Source organism: Rhea americana, unplaced genomic scaffold (assembly GCF_003343005.1).
Source record: "Rhea americana isolate MKP2758 unplaced genomic scaffold, rheAme1 scaffold_14, whole genome shotgun sequence".
Classification (NCBI taxonomy): domain Eukaryota; kingdom Metazoa; phylum Chordata; class Aves; order Rheiformes; family Rheidae; genus Rhea; species Rhea americana.
The window spans coordinates 93,014-115,979 of NW_028185483.1; the positions used below are offsets into that span (position 1 = coordinate 93,014).

Here is a 22,966-nt window from a genome sequence, read left to right on the forward strand (position 1 = left end):
CACAATCTAGGTCACAACTTTCTACCTGCTACCCTCTCTTCTGGGAGGGCTCAGGAATTGCCCAAGAGACAGACATAGAGGAACAGTGCAATTTCCAGATACAGCTCCAAAAATCACCTTTGCCAGCGACAGCATTCCCACTTTTACGTCTGTACGAATACTTAGCTCCAGAACCAGCTTTGGCAAATGCAGTTACTGTAAGATACAGATCTCTTCTGCAGATCCCTAATAATGGGAAAAGCACACAGATGCTGAAGAGGTAAATGCAGTGCTAGAAACTAAATAAAATGGAACAGAAATGACTAAAGCTAAATTTCTCAGGTTTAAACTCCTCTCTAATCAACTAGAATCCAATTTTAGAAAAACCTCTAATTTAGGAAGAATATTCTTGACACTACCAGAAGGATGCAGGAAGGGGAGAGAAAGCGCAGAGAAGAGCCCTGGGAGCATCCTCAAATCTGCCACATCCCCGAACGCAGCGGTCAGAGGAGGGGCGTCCTCCGAAGGGGCTTGCAGAGCTCGCCAGCCCCAGGAGCAGCGACAACGTGCCCCTTCTCAGATCTCAGTTTGTCAGCGACTTCCCGCTCCTGGGTCTCCCGAGGAAGCGCGGGGACACCAGGAAAGCAGCCACGCGGCAGCTCCCGGCGCACCCTCGCTTTCCACCCCCAATGAACACGTGCTTTGCGCATCAGACGTAAAAGATTTTATTTATCCCGTCGATGTTGCCTAAGAGGTAAGAGACCGACCAGACCCAACATACAGAGCGCTTGTACGTTCCCTTTCTCGGCGGTGGCGTTCTCGTCCCGTGAAACGTTAGCTCCTCGTCGGGAGCTAGGGCCCCTCCTGACCGCGGGGGATTGCGCAGAGTTAGCGTACTCGGTGGCCAGGGAGTTCATGCAGAGCCAGAAGGAAGGGGAGAAGGTCCGTACGCTCGCCCGGGTGCAGCCTTAGCCTCCCAGAAACAAAAACAAATGCAGGGCTTAAATTTACCAGTCTGCTGTACTTCCACTACGAGAACCAAGTGTCCACCTCACTTGTCACCCACTCTGCAACGAAAGGTTAGAGCAAAGAGCAAGCTGTATTTGGAACCACGCTATAGGAGAGCAAATGCCCCTCTGGCAGTGGGAAACCTTCCTTACCAGCCTGCAGGGAGCACTTGTGATTCTTCATTTTACAATAAGCTTTAGGCAGAACAAAACCAAAGCCTCCTCCTCTCTCTATTGAAATTTCATGTTTATGGTTGACTATACATTATACAAAAATCGATTCTCAGCCTCTAAGGACACAATCCTGTTGTACTAGATGACCATTTTGAGATCCCGTTCTGTTTTTCTTATATTTAGCTCACATCATTATTACTTAAAAATTTTATTCTATAATATAGTTGCTTTTTTGGTTCTGCTGAGTTAATGATTGTACTTGCATTTCCTTTTCCTTCCTCTTCCTGAAACAGTAAACTCATTTCAACAGATGGTGAACAAGTCCGGATTTGCTGGAAACCAATTAACAAGATTGTGCCAATTTGAAATCCACCCTGTTCTTTTAAGCCAAAAAACTGCCTGCATTTCAAGAGCCTAATTAATTTTAGCTGTATTTATGGAACAGAGGGAAGAATATATAATTACTCTACAATTCCACTCTCTGATGATCAATAGAAATGCAGTTTTGTTCACACAATTTCTCTGCAGTGTATTGATCTGCTGAATCTTGGCCTTATACACATATCTGTACTACAACAGCGCCTGCAGATAGTGTGAACATGGCTGCAGTAATCATTATCAAAACAGCTTTCATCAGAGGGGCTATACAAGAATACACTTTTTCTCTCTAAAATCAACAAAAGAAATCTGCTTCTGTACACACCGCTAACTACCAGTGCTGCTGCTGACACCGCTTCCTACATATGCATGATGCCCATCAACCTGCAGGTGGGATCTCAACACCCAGGAAGAGATCTGTGTGAATGTAGCTTGTCTTCCCTCCTCCAACTTTCCCTGGCAGCTGGAGGTGCTCAGGACAGAGCCTGCCTAGAGGGAACTGCTGCTCCTCCAGCTGAGACAAGGGACATTGCTGGAGTTTCAACAACTCACATCCCTTCGAGATTCACCTATTTGCTTGGGCAAAGTGAGGGCAGATCTGCCCGAGACCCACAGATGATGTGATGTGTGTTAGAAGAAAGGCTGGGGAATTGTACCCTCCAGGTAATGCCACCCTAGTCAGCCAGGTCCCTTCACAGCGAGGACATGGAGGAGGACTCACACCTCGTCCTCTGCTTCATGGCCAGGGTGCAGGGACGTTCATTTGTGTCATTCCTGCTCCATCTCCTCGCCCTGTGCCCTGGCCTTCCGCCTCCCCTTACAGCGGCCAGGTGAAGGGCTCAAGAGGGGCCCACCACACTCCATGGGTGACCCACGTGCAGGGTAAGACTGCCAGGCAGCAAGGGGGGAGTCCAGGAGACGGCCACGAAAAGAGCAGGCAGAGGCCGCTTCCTGCGGTGGGGACGTGGTCTTTTGGGGAGATAGCACACTGCAAGCTGGGACCACTATCACCAGAGTTGGGCAGACACCCTCCCATCTGCTGGGCTTTCCGAATCACAGTTTGTAGCCTCACAACTATGTTTCCTCAGCATATCTGATTACTTATTTCCAGTCATTACAGCAGCATCAAAACGGCAATCCTCCTCCTGTGGTACACCTCGTGCCTCTGCGCCCCGGCAGCCTCAAAGCGTTACGCCAGCGTAAATCACTGTCAGGAAAAGAGCAGCCACTTCCAGCACTCCTGCCCCCTGGCCTCCTCCGTTACCCCAGCCCTGCGGTGTTGAGAAGGCTGCTTCTACTCACAGGTCATCTTTGATCACTGCATAAATTTAAGCCCAGCAAAATGTCTCGAGTAGGTAGTACAGAGAGAAGAGAACCCGCTGCGAGGCCACAGCAGACCCAGGAAGTTAGAGCTGCACAAGCAGGAGAGGGAGTGAAAAAAGAAAGCAAGAGGGGTTATGTCTGACGAGAGGGCTGAGAGCGTGTGTGCGTGGGTGTGCAAGCAAAGCCAAGGAAAAGTACATCTGGACAGGGGCTTCATGACTTCTTGCAGATAACAGTTTCAACCACAAAAGTGTTTTCAAAATGACGAATGCGATGACAGCTCCCAGCCTCACGTCGACTTATACCTAGAAGAGATTCAAAAAAGAGAGTGAAAGGGGAGATAAAATTCAACAAGTATTAATTTACAAGAGCTGCCTCAAGTGGAGGAAGGAAAGCAGATGAGATGCAACCCCCGAACACTGAGACACAGAAACTACACAGCCCATATAGAAAGCAGCAAAATCCTGTCTTCCCTGGAAGAACAGCCATATTACCCAGGCCACCGGCCTTCAGTGATAACCACCATGAGCTAATGGAGCCATATGGAAACGGCTGATGTCAACTGACAGCACCTCAGTGTTGCACTTCTACAGGCAAGAAACTGCATCATCCCCTGTGCCACTTGTTACTGCCAAAGGCCCCTCGGATTTGCAGCCAGAGCCACTCACGTTCTTCAATCAGTTTTAGTCAAGAACAATGAGCATGGCTAACTGAAGTCTTCTGCTCAGTGTACCAATCCATCTTATGTTGACAAAAAGGTCTACAGGACATTCAGATGAGCAGATGGGAGAGGGCAGCGACTCCAGCCAGCACAGCTGGCTGTAGCAGGGGACATCCATCCACCATCTGGGGGGTCCAATGCAAGGGAGCAGCTAACAACGTATGCACCCCAGAGCCACGCGTACTGCAGAAGGCCCAGTCAGAGGCAGGGCAAGGTGGGGCACGCAGCTGACAGGCAGAAACCCTTCCACTGCCTACCGACACCTATCAGCATCTTGCAGCTACACCATCTCCCCAGTACCCGTGGAAGTGCAAACAGGTCAGGGGAGGAAGGCAGGCAGCCGGATTCACCTGAGCCGGATGCACAGCTTGGGCACCACGTGTTTGCCACTGAGCATTCGCATGGAGATGGCGCAGAGGGAGGCAAAACCTGGAAATCTGCGGCTCCCACCAGAAAAGCAGCCAGGCACTACAGCTGTGGTGACTTCGGTACCCACAGGCTCTCAGCACCCTGCAGCTTCCCCAGCGATACAGGTTAACATCTCCAATGAGGCTTTAAATACCCCAGTATATAAAACCAAATACACAGGAGTACTGAAATTAGAGAGTTTTTGTAGCAATGTAGATAAGATGCACATTGCTGATTTTCATGAAATCGCTGCCAGGTGGTCTAAAGATCCCTCTTCACTGCTTTTTCAATATTATTAGGAACCTAATTAATTAAAGGCAATTTGCAGATCTAATCTACTTTGAATAGCTGCCACTGAGGCGGCTGTCTCCATCAGGGAAATTTTCCAAGCAGTTCCCCACAGCACTGCCATTAGTTCAGCCCCAGAAGCTCACATGTAAGTGAACTGCTGGCTCCTACAAGCACTTTTATCAGTGTTTCTATTAGGCTGATGGACAGAGCAATAGAAATATTTGAAATAGTCAGTACCCGTTTGCAGTAGCACTGTTATAGATGTGGGCACAGCTGAATTAGTGGGGAAAACATCTCAAACAGTCTCCCATGGGCTTATACTCCCAGGGAAACCTCCCCTCTGGCCACAGAGAGGGGAGTACGGCGGTAAGCAGCAGATGACGACTGCGCTGCAGTGGGGAGGTGGGTTAGGGACGACCAACGCGACAAGGCTCTTACGTCGCCTCGCGCTCCTCCGCTTCAGCCGGTAAGTCTCCTTGCCGCTGCAGAGGCGGTAGATGAAGGAGCCGAGCTGCTCCATGTCCCGGATGTGCTCCGTCGCAATCATCTCCTCCTGGATTATGTACGTTTGAGGCAGGTATGTCCCTTTCTGAAATGACACCGTTTCCATCAAAATAAAGTACAGTTGTCGCAGCGATGTGACGTCATCTCCCATTCACTAAACTACTAGAAGGCCCAAACTCCCCTTCTGAGGCTGATTTACCTGCTTCCCTGTCCTCACGCTAAACGGCCCGATGCAACGAGCACCCAGACGGGGCAAACCAAACAGACTGGATCCAAAAATCGAATACGCACATGTAGGGGGCAAAGTCATGGTAGGATCACCACTGTTACAGACTAAACCACGTTTCACAGGAGGGAAGGCCAGGCTGGGAGCAGAATGAACCTGTCTGGAAAGGGATCAAGGCTCGACCGACACACCTTGTACAATCAAAAACGTACATTTTACATATGCTTCAAAAGATAACCTTCCCCCCCACCAGCTCTGCTCAGACTCCAACTATTTCACAAGTTCTCCACATTTCCCTCTCCTCCTTCATCCGTTCAGCCCAACCCTGAATACAACAGTCTCCTACCCTGGCACACAGGCATGGGGACTAGAAATGGCCCGTGAGCACCACATTGAGCAATGACACCCTGCTGGGGAGCGCTGAGCAGTCAGGCAAAAGGCAGCATTTTGCACTTCGCAATCACCCCCCCACAAAAGCAGAGTCATTTATGGACCCTTCCCCTTAGTCAAAGAGATAAAAGAATTAACAGACCATGAAAGAGAGATCAGTATAAATACTATTGAGAGAAAAAGAGGCAATAATAGCACATCCACAAGCATGATCTCTGCCTTCCACCGTGGGACTGATTACCTCCATACCAGAGCACCAGGGAACACAGTGGCTTAAGTTCACACCGTGATGCTGGGCTGGCATAACCTATGGTTCAGGGCAACTCTCCCCTCACGCTGGAGAGCTAGTCTATCAGTGGAAGGTCAGACATCGATCCTCTGCGAGGAACCGCAGGGGAGGGCAGGCGCTGTGTGCGGTTTTCAGCATGAGCTATCGCATTAGAGAGTTCATAGGGCTGGGGCTCAGGACTTGCCATATCCTTGGCACGGTGAGAGGCTTCAAGAGAGGAGGACACAACCAACTTGGCTTCTTCAGCCTTTTGGATTTAAATAACTCTGGGAGCTGAAGTAGCCAGTTTACTCTTCCATTGCAGGACTGTGTGACAAGCACAACGTCCTCCAGTCTCTGCAGAGTTTCAAGAAAAATAGAGCTTTAAAGAGGTTGTGCAGGGCTTGATCCAGTCAGGCCTTGAAAACCTCCAAGGATGGAGACTGCCCAACATCTCCAGGCAGCGTTCTTCACTGCTTCACTGTCCTCAAGGTAAAATTTTTTTCCAAACTCAAAAATAAGCTAAACAATTAAAAATATTGTCTCCAAGGTACATATTAAAAACTGCATGGAGAGACTGGACACTCTACACTCTTAAAATCAGACACATAAGGCTACTTTAACTATATTTTTTCCCCTTAGTAATTTAATCTCTGATAAAGACTTTTTTTTTTTTTTTTTTTTTTTTTTTTTTTTTTTTTTTTTTTTTTTTTTTTTTAACTGTGATCTTATTATTCTAGGTGCAACTGGCATTCCCAATTTCACACCTTTTTGGCAGCTCTGTGATCCTGGCTCTTCCATTTTCCTCTGTCCCGAGGACTGGCCACCCGCCACTGCCAGAAGCTGTGGCTGGTCTGGGACAACCTGTAAATAACCGTGTGCTGCGCCGCAGCGGCGCTCCCAGCCCCTTTACCAGATGGTCATAGAGGACGACACTGCGAGGACTGCCGGCAAGCAGAGAGGGAGCGTGACAAGGACTGGAGAGCAGGCGCCTCTCCAAGGGAGCGACCATCAAAGCTCCCTCGGAGGCACAACATTTTGCCTCTCAGCTTAACCCTACAGAGTTCACCACGCTGCATGGCTCAGCAAGCACAATTTAGGAAATTTGAGAATGAATTAGATTTTTTTTTTCTTTTAAACAGACTGTCAAGGACAGCAGTAAGAGATGCTGACTCTCAGTGCTTTGCTTTACCTGCAGGAGACCTTACAGGAGACAGACACGCACCTTCTGTGGTCCTGAAAACCCTTCTCGTTAGGTTTAGCTCAGTGGGTTAGAGAGCATGGTGCTAATAATGCTAAGGCCACGGGTTCAGTTTCTGTATGGGCCCTTGTTTGGGGTTGGACTAGATGATCTCCAGACGTCCCTTCCAGCCTTACCAATTCTATGATTCTATGAAATCTGGCCTTGTTCCTGCTGCTAAGATGAAACAGTGCTCTATTTTAAGAAGGCTGTTTTGGGTCGCTGCAATACACCCGCACAGACTTATGAACTGAAAGGGACTAAAATGCAGGGACTAAACCCAGTTAAGGCCTGCCGAGAGAAAAATTGTTGTTGGACCAGGTGGCGCATTTCAGCCCTCGGTGCAGCGCAGGGAGCAGCACCGAGCAGCACGGCACCTCGTGGGACATCGAGAGCTCCGCAAGCGGCAAACATGTAGCTGCAGTCACAGCACGAGCAAAGTGGGGTAAATATTTTTCCTTTGATTCCTACTATCAGTAAACACCAGAGAGCAGGAATCTGCTGCTTCTCCATGTCACCTTAGCCAGGTTCATCCCTTGTACCAGTGTTAGTGTGCTGCCTGCAAAATTAGCGTTTCAGCTAAAAACCCCGAAGCCATCGGTGAACATGAGGACTCAGCTGTGTCAGGGCCAAGGCTTATTTTACAGACATAGCAGCTTTTGTTTCCCAGGATTTTCTAACTGGCACCCAGGAGCCAATTCAGAGGTATACAAAACCAACACGATGCCAGCGGTACCTTCACGTTGACCAGCAGCTCCCACAGGTTGCGTGGAGGCATCACCATAGTGGTGTTCAGCTCGATGACGTAGCACTTGTCCAGCGTTATGTCGTGGTAAGCTGTCAGGCCCTGCGTCCCAAGCAGAGAAATCAAGGAATTAACCACTTTGCGATGAAACGCTTCCGCGCAGATGTGTGAAAGGAAGCTGAGGGGGGGAACGGGGCAGGGAAGAGGTCTCCTTCTCGAAGCAGGGTGCCTCCCAGACAGCACCCTCAGACTCTCCTGAGATCTCACCGACAGGGCTACCCTTCCTGCCATCAAAAACGTCCTTTGATTCTGTGCTCATCCCCTCTCAAAAGCTCTAGCAAGAGATGCCACAGAGAGAGAAACGGCTGGGGCTGCAGGACTGACGGCGTGCGCGTGCAGCCCCGCGCGCGCCGGGGGGACGGGGCTGCAGAGCCCTGCCCTGCAGCGGTGCAGGGAAGAGAAACGCGGCCCCCACGTCAGGACGGGCACGCTCAGCAGCCTGCAGGCAGACCCCCAAGCCACGGCAAAGCAGCACGGCTCCGAGCACGGCAGCTGGCCGGCACCCGCGAGGCCTTTGGCTCCAGCTGGCCCTCCAAGCCTCGCAGAGTTCACAAAGCTGCTCTTCGGATTACCCAAAAGCAAACCGGAAAGACCTGCCAGTATTCCTGGAGACAGAAATAGCACCAACATGCTAAAAAGCTAAAATTGCCGTGCTATCAAGCACACTGCCGCCTCCCAGTGTCTGCCAGGCGAGGAAGCACGTGCACTGGGCTGAAGGCTGGTTATTAACTGCCTCTCCCACTGCTGCATTAGCTGCTTGGGGAGCAGAGCCTCCACGACGAGCAGCCAGTGCACCAGTCCTTCGGCATTTCTAAGCTCGTAGGGACCTGCCTCACACTCAAGTGTTAAATGGCCAAAAGAAAAATTCAGGGAAGACTGTAAATCGCTTTAAGCAACAAATCCGTCCAAGGGACTCACTACCGAGACATAACAAGGAAGGCAAGCAGGTTGGGAAGGAGGACGCTCATTAATACGACCAGTGGAGACCGACGTGACATTAGTGACTGCACCACACGAGTGCCACCATGCCGGCACACCCCAGCTCTTGCCCTCCTCCTCCGCCCTGTGCTACCCATGCCACGGAGGCGGCCAGAGATATTCTTACTCGCTGGAAGTCATGGATGATATCTGCAGGGTCACTTCCTCCAAACTGGGGTACAGGCACATTAATTTGCTCGTAGTTCTCCTCAAGGTAAATCTTGACGTCTTCATGCAACTCCAGCTGCCCTTTAAACGGTGAGTACAGGGAGTCCTCGTAGAGGACGCCGCAGTGGAACATGCTCTCGCGGGGAAGCTGTGGGGACAAGACCGAAGGGCAGACACCACACATATACATCCTCGCTTCCCATTAGCAGCCACCGCAAACACTGAGAGAAGGCTAAACACACCATTTGAGGCATAGACACCTGGGAATGTTTCAGTCATTCCATCATCTAGAAAATATTTGTGATGAAAGTGGGGCAAAAACCCCCTGTGACATGTCCCAGACCTCTGCATCCTCTCCAAGCAGCACTGTCTCCCTTCTCACTAGCCAGATCCAAATGGATTAAATTCCCTGTGGGATTCCACAAGGGGTAATTCAAAAAGGCAGACTGCCAGTCTTAAATTTTTTATCTGGGTTATCCACATCCCTCCATAGATAATTTCCAGCAATCACACTTTTCTACATAGGGCATATAAGCTCGTGGTGAGCAAAGCACCATTTCTAAGCACACCTGTAGCACGTACATTGCAAAGTCACCAAAACCAAGAGTAACTTTGCCTCACTACAGTACCAGAGCTTCTCTCACCAGTGGCCCGGGAGCACAGGCTACAGGCCAGAGAGGCAGCACAGGGCAAGGGATGAAATCTGGTCACTAGATCACAGGTAGCCTTTGCAGACCTGGAACATAAAGGCTCTGGAGCCCTGGTCCCCAAAGCACCTCTGTGCACATGTGTCATTGGATATAAGCTGTGTTTTGGTATCACAGGCAGCCAGAGAGGCTGAGACTAGGAGGCCCCAAACAGACCAGCCGCTGCTTTCAAGTGCCACACTACGTGCTTGCCCATCACCTTTTCCTCGACCACAGCCGACACCAAGGGCTGTCCACTAACCTACCAACAACCCACCCTAAGCATCAGGGTGCTGCCACCTCTTCATAAACAAGTGTCTCCATCAAAGGCACAGCAAAAGGGCCCATCACATGGAAATTCAGGGACAGGGGGAAGGAGATGAACAATTCTACATTTGTCTTAAGCGGTTTGTCTTAAAGGTGGATTATAAATAACCGTCAGTTATGAAGAATTTACAGATCTGAAAAGAAAGATTGCAAATTAATTTCATAGCAAGAAGATTTATGAAGCAAGGTAGCCCATAAAACAAGACTGTAGTGCAGAGCGGGTAAGTGCTGGCTACAGAAACCCTGGCAGTCAGACCAAGCCCAGCTTGCCGAGCCGGGCGAGCTCATTCACCAACAGCTGCAACGTGGCAGGACGAGGCTTAAAGCGATGCTCTGTGGTTCCTTGGCTAACCACTCAGCAAGCCACAAAGCTCAACAGTTTCCTACCTAAAGAAGCAGCTCTACCTTGTCTCATTCCTAATGTTTTGACCCATTGCTACTTAAATTCACAATGCTGCTAGGCTAGGCTTTCCAAAGACTGCTTTGGAGAAGAGGTGCTGAATTTAACTGAGGTTGAGAGCCCACCTTCTGTAGTATCTGACCTGATTTTCTGAATCTATTCTCCATTTGCTTTATTCATAGCGATATTTATTTTTGCTATGCCTAGGGTTTTGCTGTGGTAGGGCTTAAAAAAATTGCAAAAAGATGCTGTCTTGCCTGTACCTCCCTGCGCTCTCCAAGTTTTTCTCTCCCCCCACAAAAAGCCACTCTTTGAAACTGGTTTAGAGTTAACAGTAGTAAGGTTGTGTTTACAAGGAAAAATTGGCAGGATATTTTTATGAAGTTATAAACAAAAAGGGAGGGAAGAGGAGAATTTCTGTGAGGCCCTTCCGAGCAGTCGGTGGAGGTGAGCCTGAGCCGACCGCCTCAGGCATGCCCCACTTCTCAGAGCGCTGCAGGGCCTGGAAGTGCCAAACTACCACAGTACAAAGCAGCAAGTAGCACCTCCTCTTTTAAAGGCTGGAACAGTTTGGCTGCTCCAGTTCGAAGAGCCAGCAGTCCTTCCAGATGCTGCCATACCTGGGCGACGAAGAAGTATCTGTACACATACATCGACGCGAAGACCAAGCCAAGGAGCAGCACGAGGAGGCCCATGGTCAGGTAGCACACCCCGCTGAGCGATGACCGCCGGCCCTGCACCGCCAGAGGCGGCTCCTCCTGACACACAAGAACAGAGCATCAGTCACCTAAGTCTATAGACAACACATTACTCAAAGCGTATACATGTGTGTGTGGTGTGCCAGTGGAGAACACAGACCATGGTCCTGCAAGGTGACCTCCCGTGTGACAGCTCCTTCTGGCAAAGATAGTAAAACACTTTTATGCACTTCGCCCTCCCACTACCTCCTCTCTGTGTGTGTGTGTGTGTACATATATACATATACATATGAAATATGAGAGTGCATATATGTGCATGCTTGTCCATGTACATATGCAAATATATGCATACCACCGTTGCTGCATTTCTCAGGGGAAATTTTTGAGGTGGGAATTACCGGATTCAGATAGGGCCGTATCAGCCACGGTGAATGACTGAGTGAGTCCACCCAAAGAGCTACATCGTCTGCCTTAACTTTACTTTCAAGCTCCAGACTGCTGCATACCTTCCACGACCATGCAGGATGGTCACAGCGTCACAGGAAAATAAATCTGCCTCTTTTAGAGTGTTGCCCACTGGGTAGGAGTCAGATCACCTAACAACTTCCCCCCCAAAAGAGAGGCCTGGAGAAGACAGCTTACTTCTTAGGGGTCAGTTATCCTTGCCTACACTCTTATCTTTGCAACCAAAATAACCCTCCAAAACATGAAGCACGAAGATGTAAGGCCTTTCGGAAGCCGGTGAAAGAAACAGGTTCAGAGAAACTCCCATTTCCAGGCAGAAAATTCAAAACTACCCTCGGCTACGTTGGTGGACGGGGCGATGGCCCAGCAACAACAGCTGCAGGGCCACCATACGCTTGGCAGCAGGAGCTCAAGCACCTGCTTAAACAGTCGGTCCCTTGGTGGCCAGCTAGGGAATGTTACAAGCAGAAAAACCTGATCTGTAAGAAAACCACCACCTCTCATTCCTAGGATCTACCACTTTTTCTCACCCACAACACCAGCAATGGAAGAGGGGCTTCTGCAGAGTAACAAGGCCAAAGTCCCCCTCGCCCCACGCACAGCTGCAGCTCACACGCAGTGTAAATCACGCTGCAAACAAAACGCCATCATAGAAGACCAACACCTGCAGAGACCAAAGTGCTCTAGGAGAGCTTCTGTCCCAGAACCCTTCCAGGAGAAATCAAACTTTATTTCTTTCACCTTGATCCCAGCTTTCATAAGACTTGCAGCACCTCAATCCCTTGCCAGCTCCCTACACCAAAGCATCAGTGCTTAATCAATGCTTGGCTGCTCTTCCTGTAAATAAGGGCATGAGAAAGCAGAAGAATATCACTATTTTAAGTTCACTTTCTCTCTTTCTTTGCCTTCCCTTCACAGATGAGGGCCAGCAACTATGACAGACCACACACACACACACACACACACACACACACACAATCACATTCATAAAGAACGTTTAAGGCTCTCTGACCAGAGCTGCTGGGATGGGAAAGTCATGCTGTACATCAAGTGCTCCACAACCCAGATTTCCCCAGACAGTTGTCAGCAGAGAAGCAGTGCAGACACCGGAGGCAAAAGGGAAAGGAAAGCTCCTGCTGCTAACACTGAGGCCAGGCTGAGAAAATGCTTAATGTTCACCAAGGGGGTTACACCCCGAAGATGCCAGATTCCCCTGCGGATAACGCACTGCTCGCTTCCTCGGCAGACTGCAAGTGCTAGCTCCACGAGGAGGTTTAGGGATGGGGCTCAGAAGGACCTAGCAACTCAAAAAATATACTCCCGCTAAAAAGGAAAACTTGGTTTGAAGAAGAGAAAAGGGCTAATAAGCCCTTACTGGTTTGTTGTTTGCAAGAGCAGGTCCATGCTCTTTGCATAGCTGAAGACACAGTGAGGCATCTCGCCCCTCACTGCAAATGCAGACGAGTTTGGCTCTCTGCAAAGCGTTCCTGACTTGGGGAGAAACGTCCAAGTTTTGCATTTTGGGAAGAGGCAAGGGAAGCTAAGCAGAACTTTGTTCTGGGAGAAGCCAGTAAAGGCCACAAAAAAAAATGAATAAATCTCCTCAATTTCTAAGGGGCGGGGGGGAAGGAAAACTCAACAGGAACCATTCTGCTGGAATGGAGATGAAGGTGCCGAGATTATAAGTGCCGTCAGCCAGGCTAAGGGGAACAACTAACCGATTGCAATACTGAGAAGATGTGGAAGGAACAACTTGCTTTAACAGCACTTCACTCAGGACAAGTAACCTTCACCAGGTTGGAAAAATCCATGAAGCTTCTTCTAGAACTTATTACCTTGCTCCTGTTGTGACACACATCCTTCCCAACAGGACGGCCACTTCTGATTTCCATCTGTTCTTGCCTGGCTCCCTTTTAGGAAAGCAGTTTTCCCTTAACTTAAGCTTATTATAAAGAGAAGCAGGCCAAGCCAGCAGCTGGATGCAGGACAAGCATAGGATGAAGCAGGATGCCAAGGGCAAACACAACAACCCACCGCATGCAGGCTGCCCTGCAGATTTTGAGGCTCTGGCAATGTCGCCATCCTTCCTCTATTTCTGCCACGGAGAAAAGGAGGAGAACCAGCAGCCCAGTTCTCCTGGAAAGATGATTATGCCTTTCAGCCATTCCTTCGCATTGAGGATAAAAATCAAAATATTAATCGACAGCCACGAGCAAACTGAGCAGCTTTTTGCCAGAGGGAGCGGGTCCACGCATCCCTGCGGGGAGGGAGCAAAGGCAGCCCAGGGAACTTGGCCAAGCTTCCCGCTGCCGCAGTCTCAGGTGGGAAGATCCTGCCACATCCTTTCCTGCCTCCACGTTTCTTGGCATTGCCCTCGCTGTGATGGCAGCTCCTTCAGCACCGTAAATGCTTCGTGCCACCGGTGAGAGGCAGCGGTGGCCCTGGCACACAGTCCTGACCAGCTAGCCACAGTGACTCGGCTGCACCTGGAGGACATCCGACCGCGCTGGGTTCCTCTTCAAGAGGCAGCCGAGCAAGGCCGAGCCAGGGGCAGCTGGCCGAGCAGCTCACAGGCGGGAAGTTTCAGTGCCAGACTGGCCGTTGGCAAACCCTGGCACAGCACCCAGTTCCCTCAGCCGCCGTGGGGATCCCTGATATTGCTTAGGAAGGCCGTACAGGCTTACGGAAAGTAGACATTTGGTTCAATCCTCCCTTCCTCACCAACCTCAGGCTGAAGACGACAAACACAAGTGAGGAAATCCATGGCGTTATGTCACGCCTTGCTCTCTCCCGGACAATACACCACGTTAGCAGAGACGGGCTCAGCTCCGTCCCTGTTCACGCGCTCGTTTCAGCTTCTGAGCCGCCCTGTCCGCTTCGCTTTGCCAGCTGCTGCCAGGCGATCCAAACGGATCCAAGTGGAGTAACCGCTCCTCCAGAAAAAGAGCTAAGAGCATTCAGCTTTTCCGAGTTTATTGGTTTTCAGTAGTCCGTTTCCACCACGATGACATATAATTGCACAGAGAAATGTCACATTCATTTCTCTCAAAATCTGCCGCTTGCTGCTCGCTCTGGGATTCGAGCCATTCTCCTTTCACGTCTGCATAACTTGCAGTGAGCGTAAAATAAGCACACATATTCATATCAATATTCAAATAAGTCAAAAGCCAGATTTGCTTGTACATGTCTAGCTGGTTAACAGATGCATTTGTCGAGTTCTACATGAAGCATTTTCTTTACGAAAATACGAATTACGTATTTTCATTTATGTATTACGAAATAGGCTGATATGCAATCTTTCACTTTAGATCTAGCAGGGCCTGATGAACAGAGGCCACAGCTTGGCAAGTGTCTAAATATACACCTCCAACAAGAAGCTTGCAGAAACTAAAAATAACAGATGTGATTCTGATGACCGACAAGTGAGGAGAGAAATACGATACAGGCTAAACACTCAGCAAGACACAGTTTTGAGGGGAACACTACCCAATAGGCAGAAACACAGTGATGGAAAGTCATCCATCTCTAGGAAGCTGCTCGTTACTCCAAGGAAGAGCGTGAGCTCTCACAGAGGAAGGTGCACTCAGTAATTACTGCCGCACCACGGGCAACTACAGCTTCCTCAAAGGGAGCAGGCTCCAAATCTAAGACCCAGGACCAGAGCAATTGCCAACCTCTAGCTCTGGAGATGAGAGACTGCACAGGAAAAGGGCAGATGCATCAAGACAGGCAGGGGAGTAGATGAACTATTACAAGAAGGCAGCTCACTCCTGAGTCCACTCAAGCATCTCGCACCTTCCAAGAAATCTCCCCTGCTAGACGAGGAAGAATGAGTCCTGGTCCCAAAAGCAGCTGAGCTTTGAGGTAGAAAAGGAGTGAAATCAGGAGAAATACCAAGTGACACTAAGCAGGGAATGATGTAATGATGTCCTGGCTATTGCCTCGGGAAGACTCATAAGGGCCAACACTTCGCGCTGGCAAGAAAAGGTCTATAAGCAAGCTGGGTCCCTGCAACAGAACGGGACCACCATCCCACACTGCCAAGCATTTCTAAGGCTTTAGAAAAGGGGGGAAAAAAGTGTGCATGTACATATTTACACACACACACACACATATATATAATATACAGTGGATAGGACATACAGTTTCCAAGGCAACCGCACTTCCAGCACACAGGACCTGAGCAGTGCCTGCGCAGGGCCATGCAGCAGCATTTCCACAGGAACACAGCGGCTGGCTTTTGGACTCAAAAGATGCCCAGAATCCAAAAAATAAAGGCTGTAATAAAGAGATTATCACAGCCAAAGGCAAAAAGGTTGCAATAAGTGAACCTTATCACATCTTTGAACGATGCTGCCACATGTGACTAGCAACAAAGCCACCAGCCCAGGAAGCCACCTCACAGTGCTGGTCTCTGACACCTTAAAACACTTCTTTGACCTGCACCAAAAATGTTCAAGACACCAAGGAACTGAGGCAAGGAAATGTCGTCAGCTTTCAACCTGCTTTTAGCATAGCTGAGCCTTGTTTCTCAGCCTGGTGAAGTAAAAAGTGACAGCTACTGCCGGGTCTACAAAACCACCCTGCCTTAGTCCACTCTCAGGCATCACTAAGAAAGCCACCCACAAGCCTGGGTGCCTGTTGTACCGTCACGGCTTCTCCCCACGCTCCAGTTACTTGCACTCACGGGAGAATGCAACAGTGCTTTGGGGCTCAGTGCGCTCAGGAGATGGCTCTGGGGAAAGACTCGAAAGGGCTAGTTTTATCCATGTGCCCAGGCGTGTCCCCAGCTGTGAAAAAGTCTAGGGCTCCACACTAAGAAACCTAAAATACAGGACATCCTGCCAAAGCAGTGAGCTGTCACATGGCAGGACAGCAGGACCAAGCACTCGGGAAAGAGCTGGACACACTTCCATCAACTCACCAAACACTCATCTGTTCCCAGACCCAAACCGGACGATTACTCCAATACACAAGAGAGCAGGGAAGCCTGGGAACCAGTCAAGAGGGCTAGCATCCAATTTTACAAAAGGAGCAAAGATCACAAGCTGTCTCATCACATCTGAAAGCAGAAAACAGGACAGGGAGAAGTCCTGCACACACAGAAAGCTTCACACTACACCACACCAAGCAAATGCTGATGGAGCAAAGGCAGAGGGCATCATCTGGGATAATCAAGACCAAATTAGCCATTCTGGCTGTCCCCAAGGGCCAGGCAAGCTCTGCTGAGCCGGCTGTGACAAACTAAGCCCTTGCCACCCCTAGTGCCCACCTCGCTCTTCCATGAGAGGTGACAGACCCCCGGACAGGCAGCAGCACGTGGCTGCACCCGCGACGCGCAGGATCAGGAATAGCTGAGGTACAGGCACGTGCTGCCTTCACGGCTCTGCTGATGGCAGAGGGGAATTAGTGCCTTGAATCAGCGCAGTTTGCTCAAAGACGAAGGAGCAGAGTCCAGAGCTTCCCCAAGCTCAACCTGAGGCACCTGAGCAAGAAACCAGATTTTCAAGCCATGACATTTGCTGCTCCCTACAAATCAGGGCTTACACAGTGTCACGCTGCAAAATGAAATCACTGCTCCCTTTCAGAAATGTTGACAGTGATTATCTCTACTTCTCCTACAGCAGCATCTCAACGCCGTGACAGAGTCAACCTTATGCTTGAAAATTCACCACCTAAAGAAACAGCGTCTGGTTTAATATCAGCAAGAGAGAGGCCATGCCAACTCTCCTCGGTGTTATTGTTCAAACTGGCTTGGAAGGTAGGCATGGCAACAAGGAAGGAAACTCTGCAAATTAAATTCAGAGGGAGTGATTAAAAAATAATAATAATAACCAAAACAATCCTCCTCCCCAAACCCTACCATCTTGTACTTCCCCAAACTCTAACAGCACTAGCATTACAAAAATGCCCAGGATCCCACACATCACCCAGGCATCAAACACCAGTCCAGAAGGTAGAACATCTTTTCCATCTCCTGTAAACCCAAAGGCTCAGTAGCACAAAAACAGACTGCAAAAACGCACACAAGGACAAGTCATCCTCCTCGCAAGCTCAGGTTCTCCAGCTCTGTAATCGGTTTCCTGTACAAACCTGTACAGGAGCTTCCCTTAGCAGAGTAGCAAGGCGCCGTAACTACCAGCCCATCTCTGCCCTGAACAGTCATGGGAACAGCACGGCGCAAGGCCAGATCAGAAAGCTGGCGTCCTGCTTATCGCAGGGACAGACTCCTCCTAGCAGATAAAGGAGTCCCTGTCCCATGGAGAGGGCCCGCAGCGTTACAGCATTAAGACGTTCAGCATACACAAGTAAGCTTCTGCCTCTCACATCTGGTTCGTTCACTTTAAAAACTGTTGTCTTTTAAAGACATTTCCTGGTTATTAGTGCTTCTGTGCATCACCAGCACTCAAGGCAGGCATGCAACTTGTTCGTTTACACGTAAACAACACCTACATGCAAATCAACTACCAAACCACAGAATTGCTGGAGTTGGCAGGGACCTCTGGAGATCATCTGCTCCAGCCTCCTTGCTCAAGTAGGTCAGCTAGAGCAGGTCACCCAGGACTGTCAAGTTGGGTTTTGAATATCTCCAAGGACAGAGACTCCACAACATCTCTGAGCAACCTGTTCCAGCGCTCTGTCACTCTCACAGTGAAGTGTTTTCTTATGTTCAAGTGGAACTTGCTGTGTTTCAGTGCCTATTGCCTCTAGTCCTGTCACCGGAGACCACCCTCCCATCAGGTATTTATACAGATTAATAAGCCCCCCCTCAAGACTTCTCCTCTCCAGGCTGAACAGGTCCATGTCCCTCTTGCATTTGGGAGCCAGCACTGGATCTAGCACTCCAGATGAGGTCTCACCAGGGCCGAGTAGAGGGGAAGGATCTTCTCCCTCAACCTGCTGGCAATGCTCTTCCTAATGCAGCCCAGGATACCACTGGCCTTCTTTGCCACAAGGGCACACTGCTAGGCCATATTCAACTTGTTGAAAGCTGGGTTGGCTTAGGATCCCCTCCAGCTTTTGAAGAATATTCACCTTTAGAAAGTTCAAGATTTCCTTTCTCCAGCTTTTTTATCTGCATCTTTTTGCTGAAAGAGCACTCTGTTTCCAAACTCAGTAGCATTTAACACCACTGCTAGAAATAGTAACTCTCTCCCTTAAGCTGCTCCTCCACTTTTAGCCAGATCCTTTGTCACGTTCAGCTGGAATGTCAAATATTAACACCTGGAGTCCAGCGCTTCGTATAAGCAGAAACTCAAGTCTAGCATTTCACTGGAATGAGTCCTACAAGGGACAGGCTCTCCAGCAATGCTTCTGCAATTCAGTCCTTTTCCTCCCCTTCCAAGACATCCTGACATCACAGAAAACTAGTAACGATGTTTGTTTTTAAGCTGATGACCCCTGTAGGTCACAAAAGAAGTCAGTTCAGCCTAGGTGGACATAGGAGGGTTGAGAAAAGGCCAGGAAAAATCCTGTGATATGGGAGTCAGCTTCCTGAAAGCAAAATCTACTGTGTTCAGATCTTCAAATTAAGATCTCAACATGCTGAAAACACCCATGCCTCAGAAGCATCAACCTATCCCACATCCAAAGGGCAGCAGAGAGCTGCGTGTGGACTGTAGGAGCTGCTACGCCCGTACCTACTGCAGAGCCAACATCACGGACGCTCAAAGCCCTGGCCAGAGCAGTGCTTTTCTGGAGCATCATTGCTCACAACATCCCAGTACTTTCCATACAGCTGGGAAGGCCAGAAGAAGCAGAGCAGCATGAAATGTTGTGCTCATGCTTGCTGTCACCTGCAAGGGAAACCCACGTCACCAAGGAAACGAAGGAGGCTGGCAAAATGGCGAGGCTGGTGCAAAGGAAAATCAAAGCTGCTGGATTTTCTGAGGGGGAGAGCACATCCTGGGCACAAAACAAGCAATCCTGTGGCTCCTCTCTGCAGAGATGGAAAGGTCGTGGGGTTCCAGCCATGGGCAGCAAACACGTCATTACGAGATGCATTTGCTGCATCTCAGACTAACAGGAAGGGTGTGATCCAAAGCCCCGAGAAAGGAGGAGTCTTGTGGAGTTCCAGGGCAGCGGGATGCGATGAAGGGCATGCAAACAAGGCCTGACAGCACTGAAAGCAGCAGCAAGACACCAGTCACACTTGCCGGACATCTCTGGGTGCACGCTGGAGAGTTCTTCACAGCCCTTGTGCCTTTAACCCACTGCCAAGGCTGTTACTGGGCTTGCTGGAATCTACAGCTATGGCTATCTGTAGGTACAGCTCGAGTCCTCCCCAGCTCCCCACCCGTGCACGAAGCACGGCACCCTCACCAGTTACATCCAGCAGCCAAGGCCCTGAGCAGAAGCCATCTTCTCCCAGATGCCCATCGTTCTGGGAAGCAGAAGACAAATACAATCATGCATGCCATTCTCAGAACAGTCTTTTCCAGACACATCAGGACAAGTTGTGCTTCCTGCTTCTCTTCAAAAAGGTTTAGGGGCAAGCGAGTTTCCCAATGCACACACCATTTTCCCATGCGCAGCAACCTGTCCTGGATGTTCGCAGACACCCAACGTGGCACCCAGGCTGTGCCAGAGCGTTCGCCGTGCGACGTGTTTCACCTCTGGTCAGCAGAGATGAGTGTTTAGCAGAGATCTTGACAAGGAGAGCCGAGTAGTTCATCTTCATTACACAGAAAGTGAGGAAGACCAGCGATGACTTTCCCCCCCTATTCTTGCTAAGGTAACCCTTAGGAAGCAGAAGATTTTAATTAAAATCCCTTCTCCTACAGATCCTGTATGATCTCTGCAGAATATTTAATTACTAATGTTAGAGGGGTTTACAAGAAAGTAACCAAAAAAAAAAAAAAAAAAAAAAAAAAAAAAAAAAAAAAAAAAAAAAAAAAAAAAAAAAAAAAAAAAAAAACCCAAACTAAATTTGGATTGGAGAGCTATCACCATCTGAGTTTTACCTGTTCTTGTAGATTTAACAAACAAGTAGTATATCTCCCAGGGCTGTTAAAGACATATGCATACAGATTTATTTCCATTTCAGACTATAAACCAGGAGTTCAATTAAAACTCACTGAATTCTATTTTACTTCTGAAAATATTTTCCAACAAGTACAAAAAAATATTTTGCTGACTGCATAACCTCAATCTGTCTTCTACTCAAGGCTGCTACATTCTCCCACCTTCTTCTTTCTAATGACAACAAGATTGCTTTTATTACAAGACCTTAAAATGTTGAAATTGCCTCAAAATTACATGGATGTTCTGATTGTTTCAATTGCTTATTCTTGCTAACTCAAATCGAGCTGCACAGCAGAGAAACACAAGGTACCTCACATAGAGGCTTGTGTCAGGTCTCTTCATCTACCACTTTTTGGGACACATTAGTATCACACGTCCTCCCGCCTGCCACATCACTGTGCTTACTGAGCACCTGCCAAAACTCGCAGGCTGCAGAAGCCCCAGTTGAATCATTTCCTGGCTCTGGGATTGAAGTTCAGAAATCAAAAGGGCCAAGAATGCTGAGCATCTTGTTTGCATGCACTTTCAAAGTCATTTTGCTGCAAGGCAGCTAGAGCAAGACACATGCAGACAGGAATCACTGGCAGCACCAAGAGCGTACTGCAAGACAGCCCAGATGCTGAAAGATCAACCACACAAGCTTGACGTTTTATGAAGGCACACGCTCGCCTGGCCCAGTGAAGCACAAACTACACCCAGGAGACTGTTGCCAAAGAATCTAGTGTCCCAAATATCCCAAAAAATAACTCTGGACATATCACCTTCTCATCAGTAGATGTGGTCCCTGAATAATGGCATGTCTCACTGACTCACTGCAACCTGCTCCTGCCGTTTTGTTACAGGTCTTACACTGATCTGCTTCCATGTCCACCTGCTGAACTTAAGAAACTGCTGAAGAGGTTGTCTGAAATTCCTATTTTTAACTTCCTTTATAGACTATGTGGACTTCAAAGAACAGCACAGTGCTCCCCAGAGTCAGAAAAACACCCCAGGCAATGAAAGGAGTCCAAAAAACATTATTTGCTATTCAAGCCAATTTCATTCATCTGGCAGGACCTGAATCAGAATGATTTTGATTGCTGGAGTCCGGTAAAATTAATGATGGAAATAAATTTGTTACTTTTTTTTTTTTTATGTCCTGTTCTCACCAAGCTCATGAGAAGGAGCCAGATCCTGCCTGAGCTGTGTAGGATCAGCAGAATGAACGAGTTTCCAGTTGCAGAAAGCTGCTTTTATGGCAGCATGGGCCAGAAGTCCAGCGCGATAGTTAACTTTCAGACTGCCTTCTCAGGGCTCGACCTCAAAGGTGGGAAGAATCCAACCACCTTCTTTTGCTCATAACTACAGAAGGTGAAAGTCTGGAAATCACTGAGGAATCACAGTTGGCCGCGTTCCCATTATAGGTTCCTGTACAGTTTCTAGAGAGTTGGATTAATAGATGCAATAACGATACATGGAGTACATTCAGACCTCATTTAATAGAGTTAGAAGCGATCAGTGCCTGATGCTAGAGATCATTACGATATAAACAACTCCTTGAGCTCTCTGTAAAACTGAGCAGTCTACTAAAGCACCTACTGCAGAGTAACGCCGGAGAGGCGATTCCCACCCGCTCGGTAAGGCAGGAGAAGGTAAGGAAGGATGCTCAGCAGCGAAGAACACAGAGACGCTGTTTAAATCTCGTGCTCAGGTACAGAAGCATTTTAACAAGATGGATCCGATTCTGTGGGTCAGCACATCCACGGGCAAAGCTCTCCCGCTGCCTAATGCTGTGTTTACGGCAGCGGGTCTGTCCTTACGGAAGGACTTGTGAGCCGGGGCTCACCGGCAGGTGAGGCCTGGGGAGCCCCCAACTCCTCGCCAAACGCGACAGCGCTGGTTTTTCCCTTTTGGGAGCGATTCCTCCCTCCGGGCGAGGGGCGCCAGCCACAGGGCCGCGGGTAATGCACTCTGCATGGCCAGGGGAGGTCTGGTCGGGGCTTGCAGCACCAGCCCCGGCCCGGGCCCCCCTCCAGACCTACCAGGGTTGCCCTACCGCTTTCGTGCGCTTCGCGCCTGGCAGGATCCCAATCTCTGCAGGCAAAACCAGCCGTTTCCTCCTTGGGTACCCGTCCCCTGAAGTACAGTACAGCAAATTCAACCCGAGAGGGTCAGCCCCCATCTCGAAAACTGCTGAGAGGACCGTGCCGCGCTCTTAGCTCTCATCCTTACCGCTGGCTCCTTCCCCTTACTTCGAGCCTCATTCCTGGCAGCCTGGTTCCTCTTTTCTGAGATGCTGTGATTTTAAAGTCACCTACGAATGCCAAACGCCAAGTTACAGCCCCCGGCGGACTCCTAACGCCGCGGCTACCCCGCGCCCTCCCCTCCCCGCTGCTCCGGACGCTGAGCTCCGCCGGCCGGGCGCTAGCACCGATGGGTTCCCACGCTTCCACCCGCGCCGGCGAGGACACCGCCGGCTCCCGCAGCCCGCGGCGCCCCCGCACTCACGGCCGCCGCCGCCGCCCCA

The 22,966-nt window shown here is 49.5% G+C and overlaps 1 protein-coding gene across 1 annotated transcript; it reads right to left on the reverse strand.

The window, feature by feature from the left end:
- Positions 1-688: 688 nt before the first annotated feature.
- Positions 689-22,960, reverse strand: ITM2C (integral membrane protein 2C). Its single transcript, XM_085298533.1, has 6 exons — positions 22,948-22,960; positions 10,894-11,031; positions 8,820-9,008; positions 7,646-7,756; positions 4,720-4,870; positions 689-3,166 (listed from the first exon to the last, which is right to left on the reverse strand). Exons 2-6 carry the CDS (start codon positions 10,966-10,968, stop codon positions 3,075-3,077), a joined length of 618 nt encoding a protein of 205 aa, XP_085154659.1. The 5' UTR covers positions 10,969-11,031; positions 22,948-22,960; the 3' UTR covers positions 689-3,074.
- Positions 22,961-22,966: the final 6 nt, after the last annotated feature.

Excerpts from the sequence above, each read along its gene's own strand:
- ITM2C (XM_085298533.1), bottom strand. The coding sequence starts at position 10,968 with ATGGGCCTCCTCGTGCTGCTCCTTGGCTTGGTCTTCGCGTCGATGTAT. Across the intron at positions 7,757-8,819 it reads TCATCCATGACTTCCAGCGA|GGCCTGACAGCTTACCACGA; the intron begins GTAAGAATATCT and ends CTTGGGACGCAG. Across the intron at positions 3,167-4,719 it reads GCGGAGGAGCGCGAGGCGAC|GTATAAGTCGACGTGAGGCT; the intron begins GTAAGAGCCTTG and ends AATCTCTTCTAG.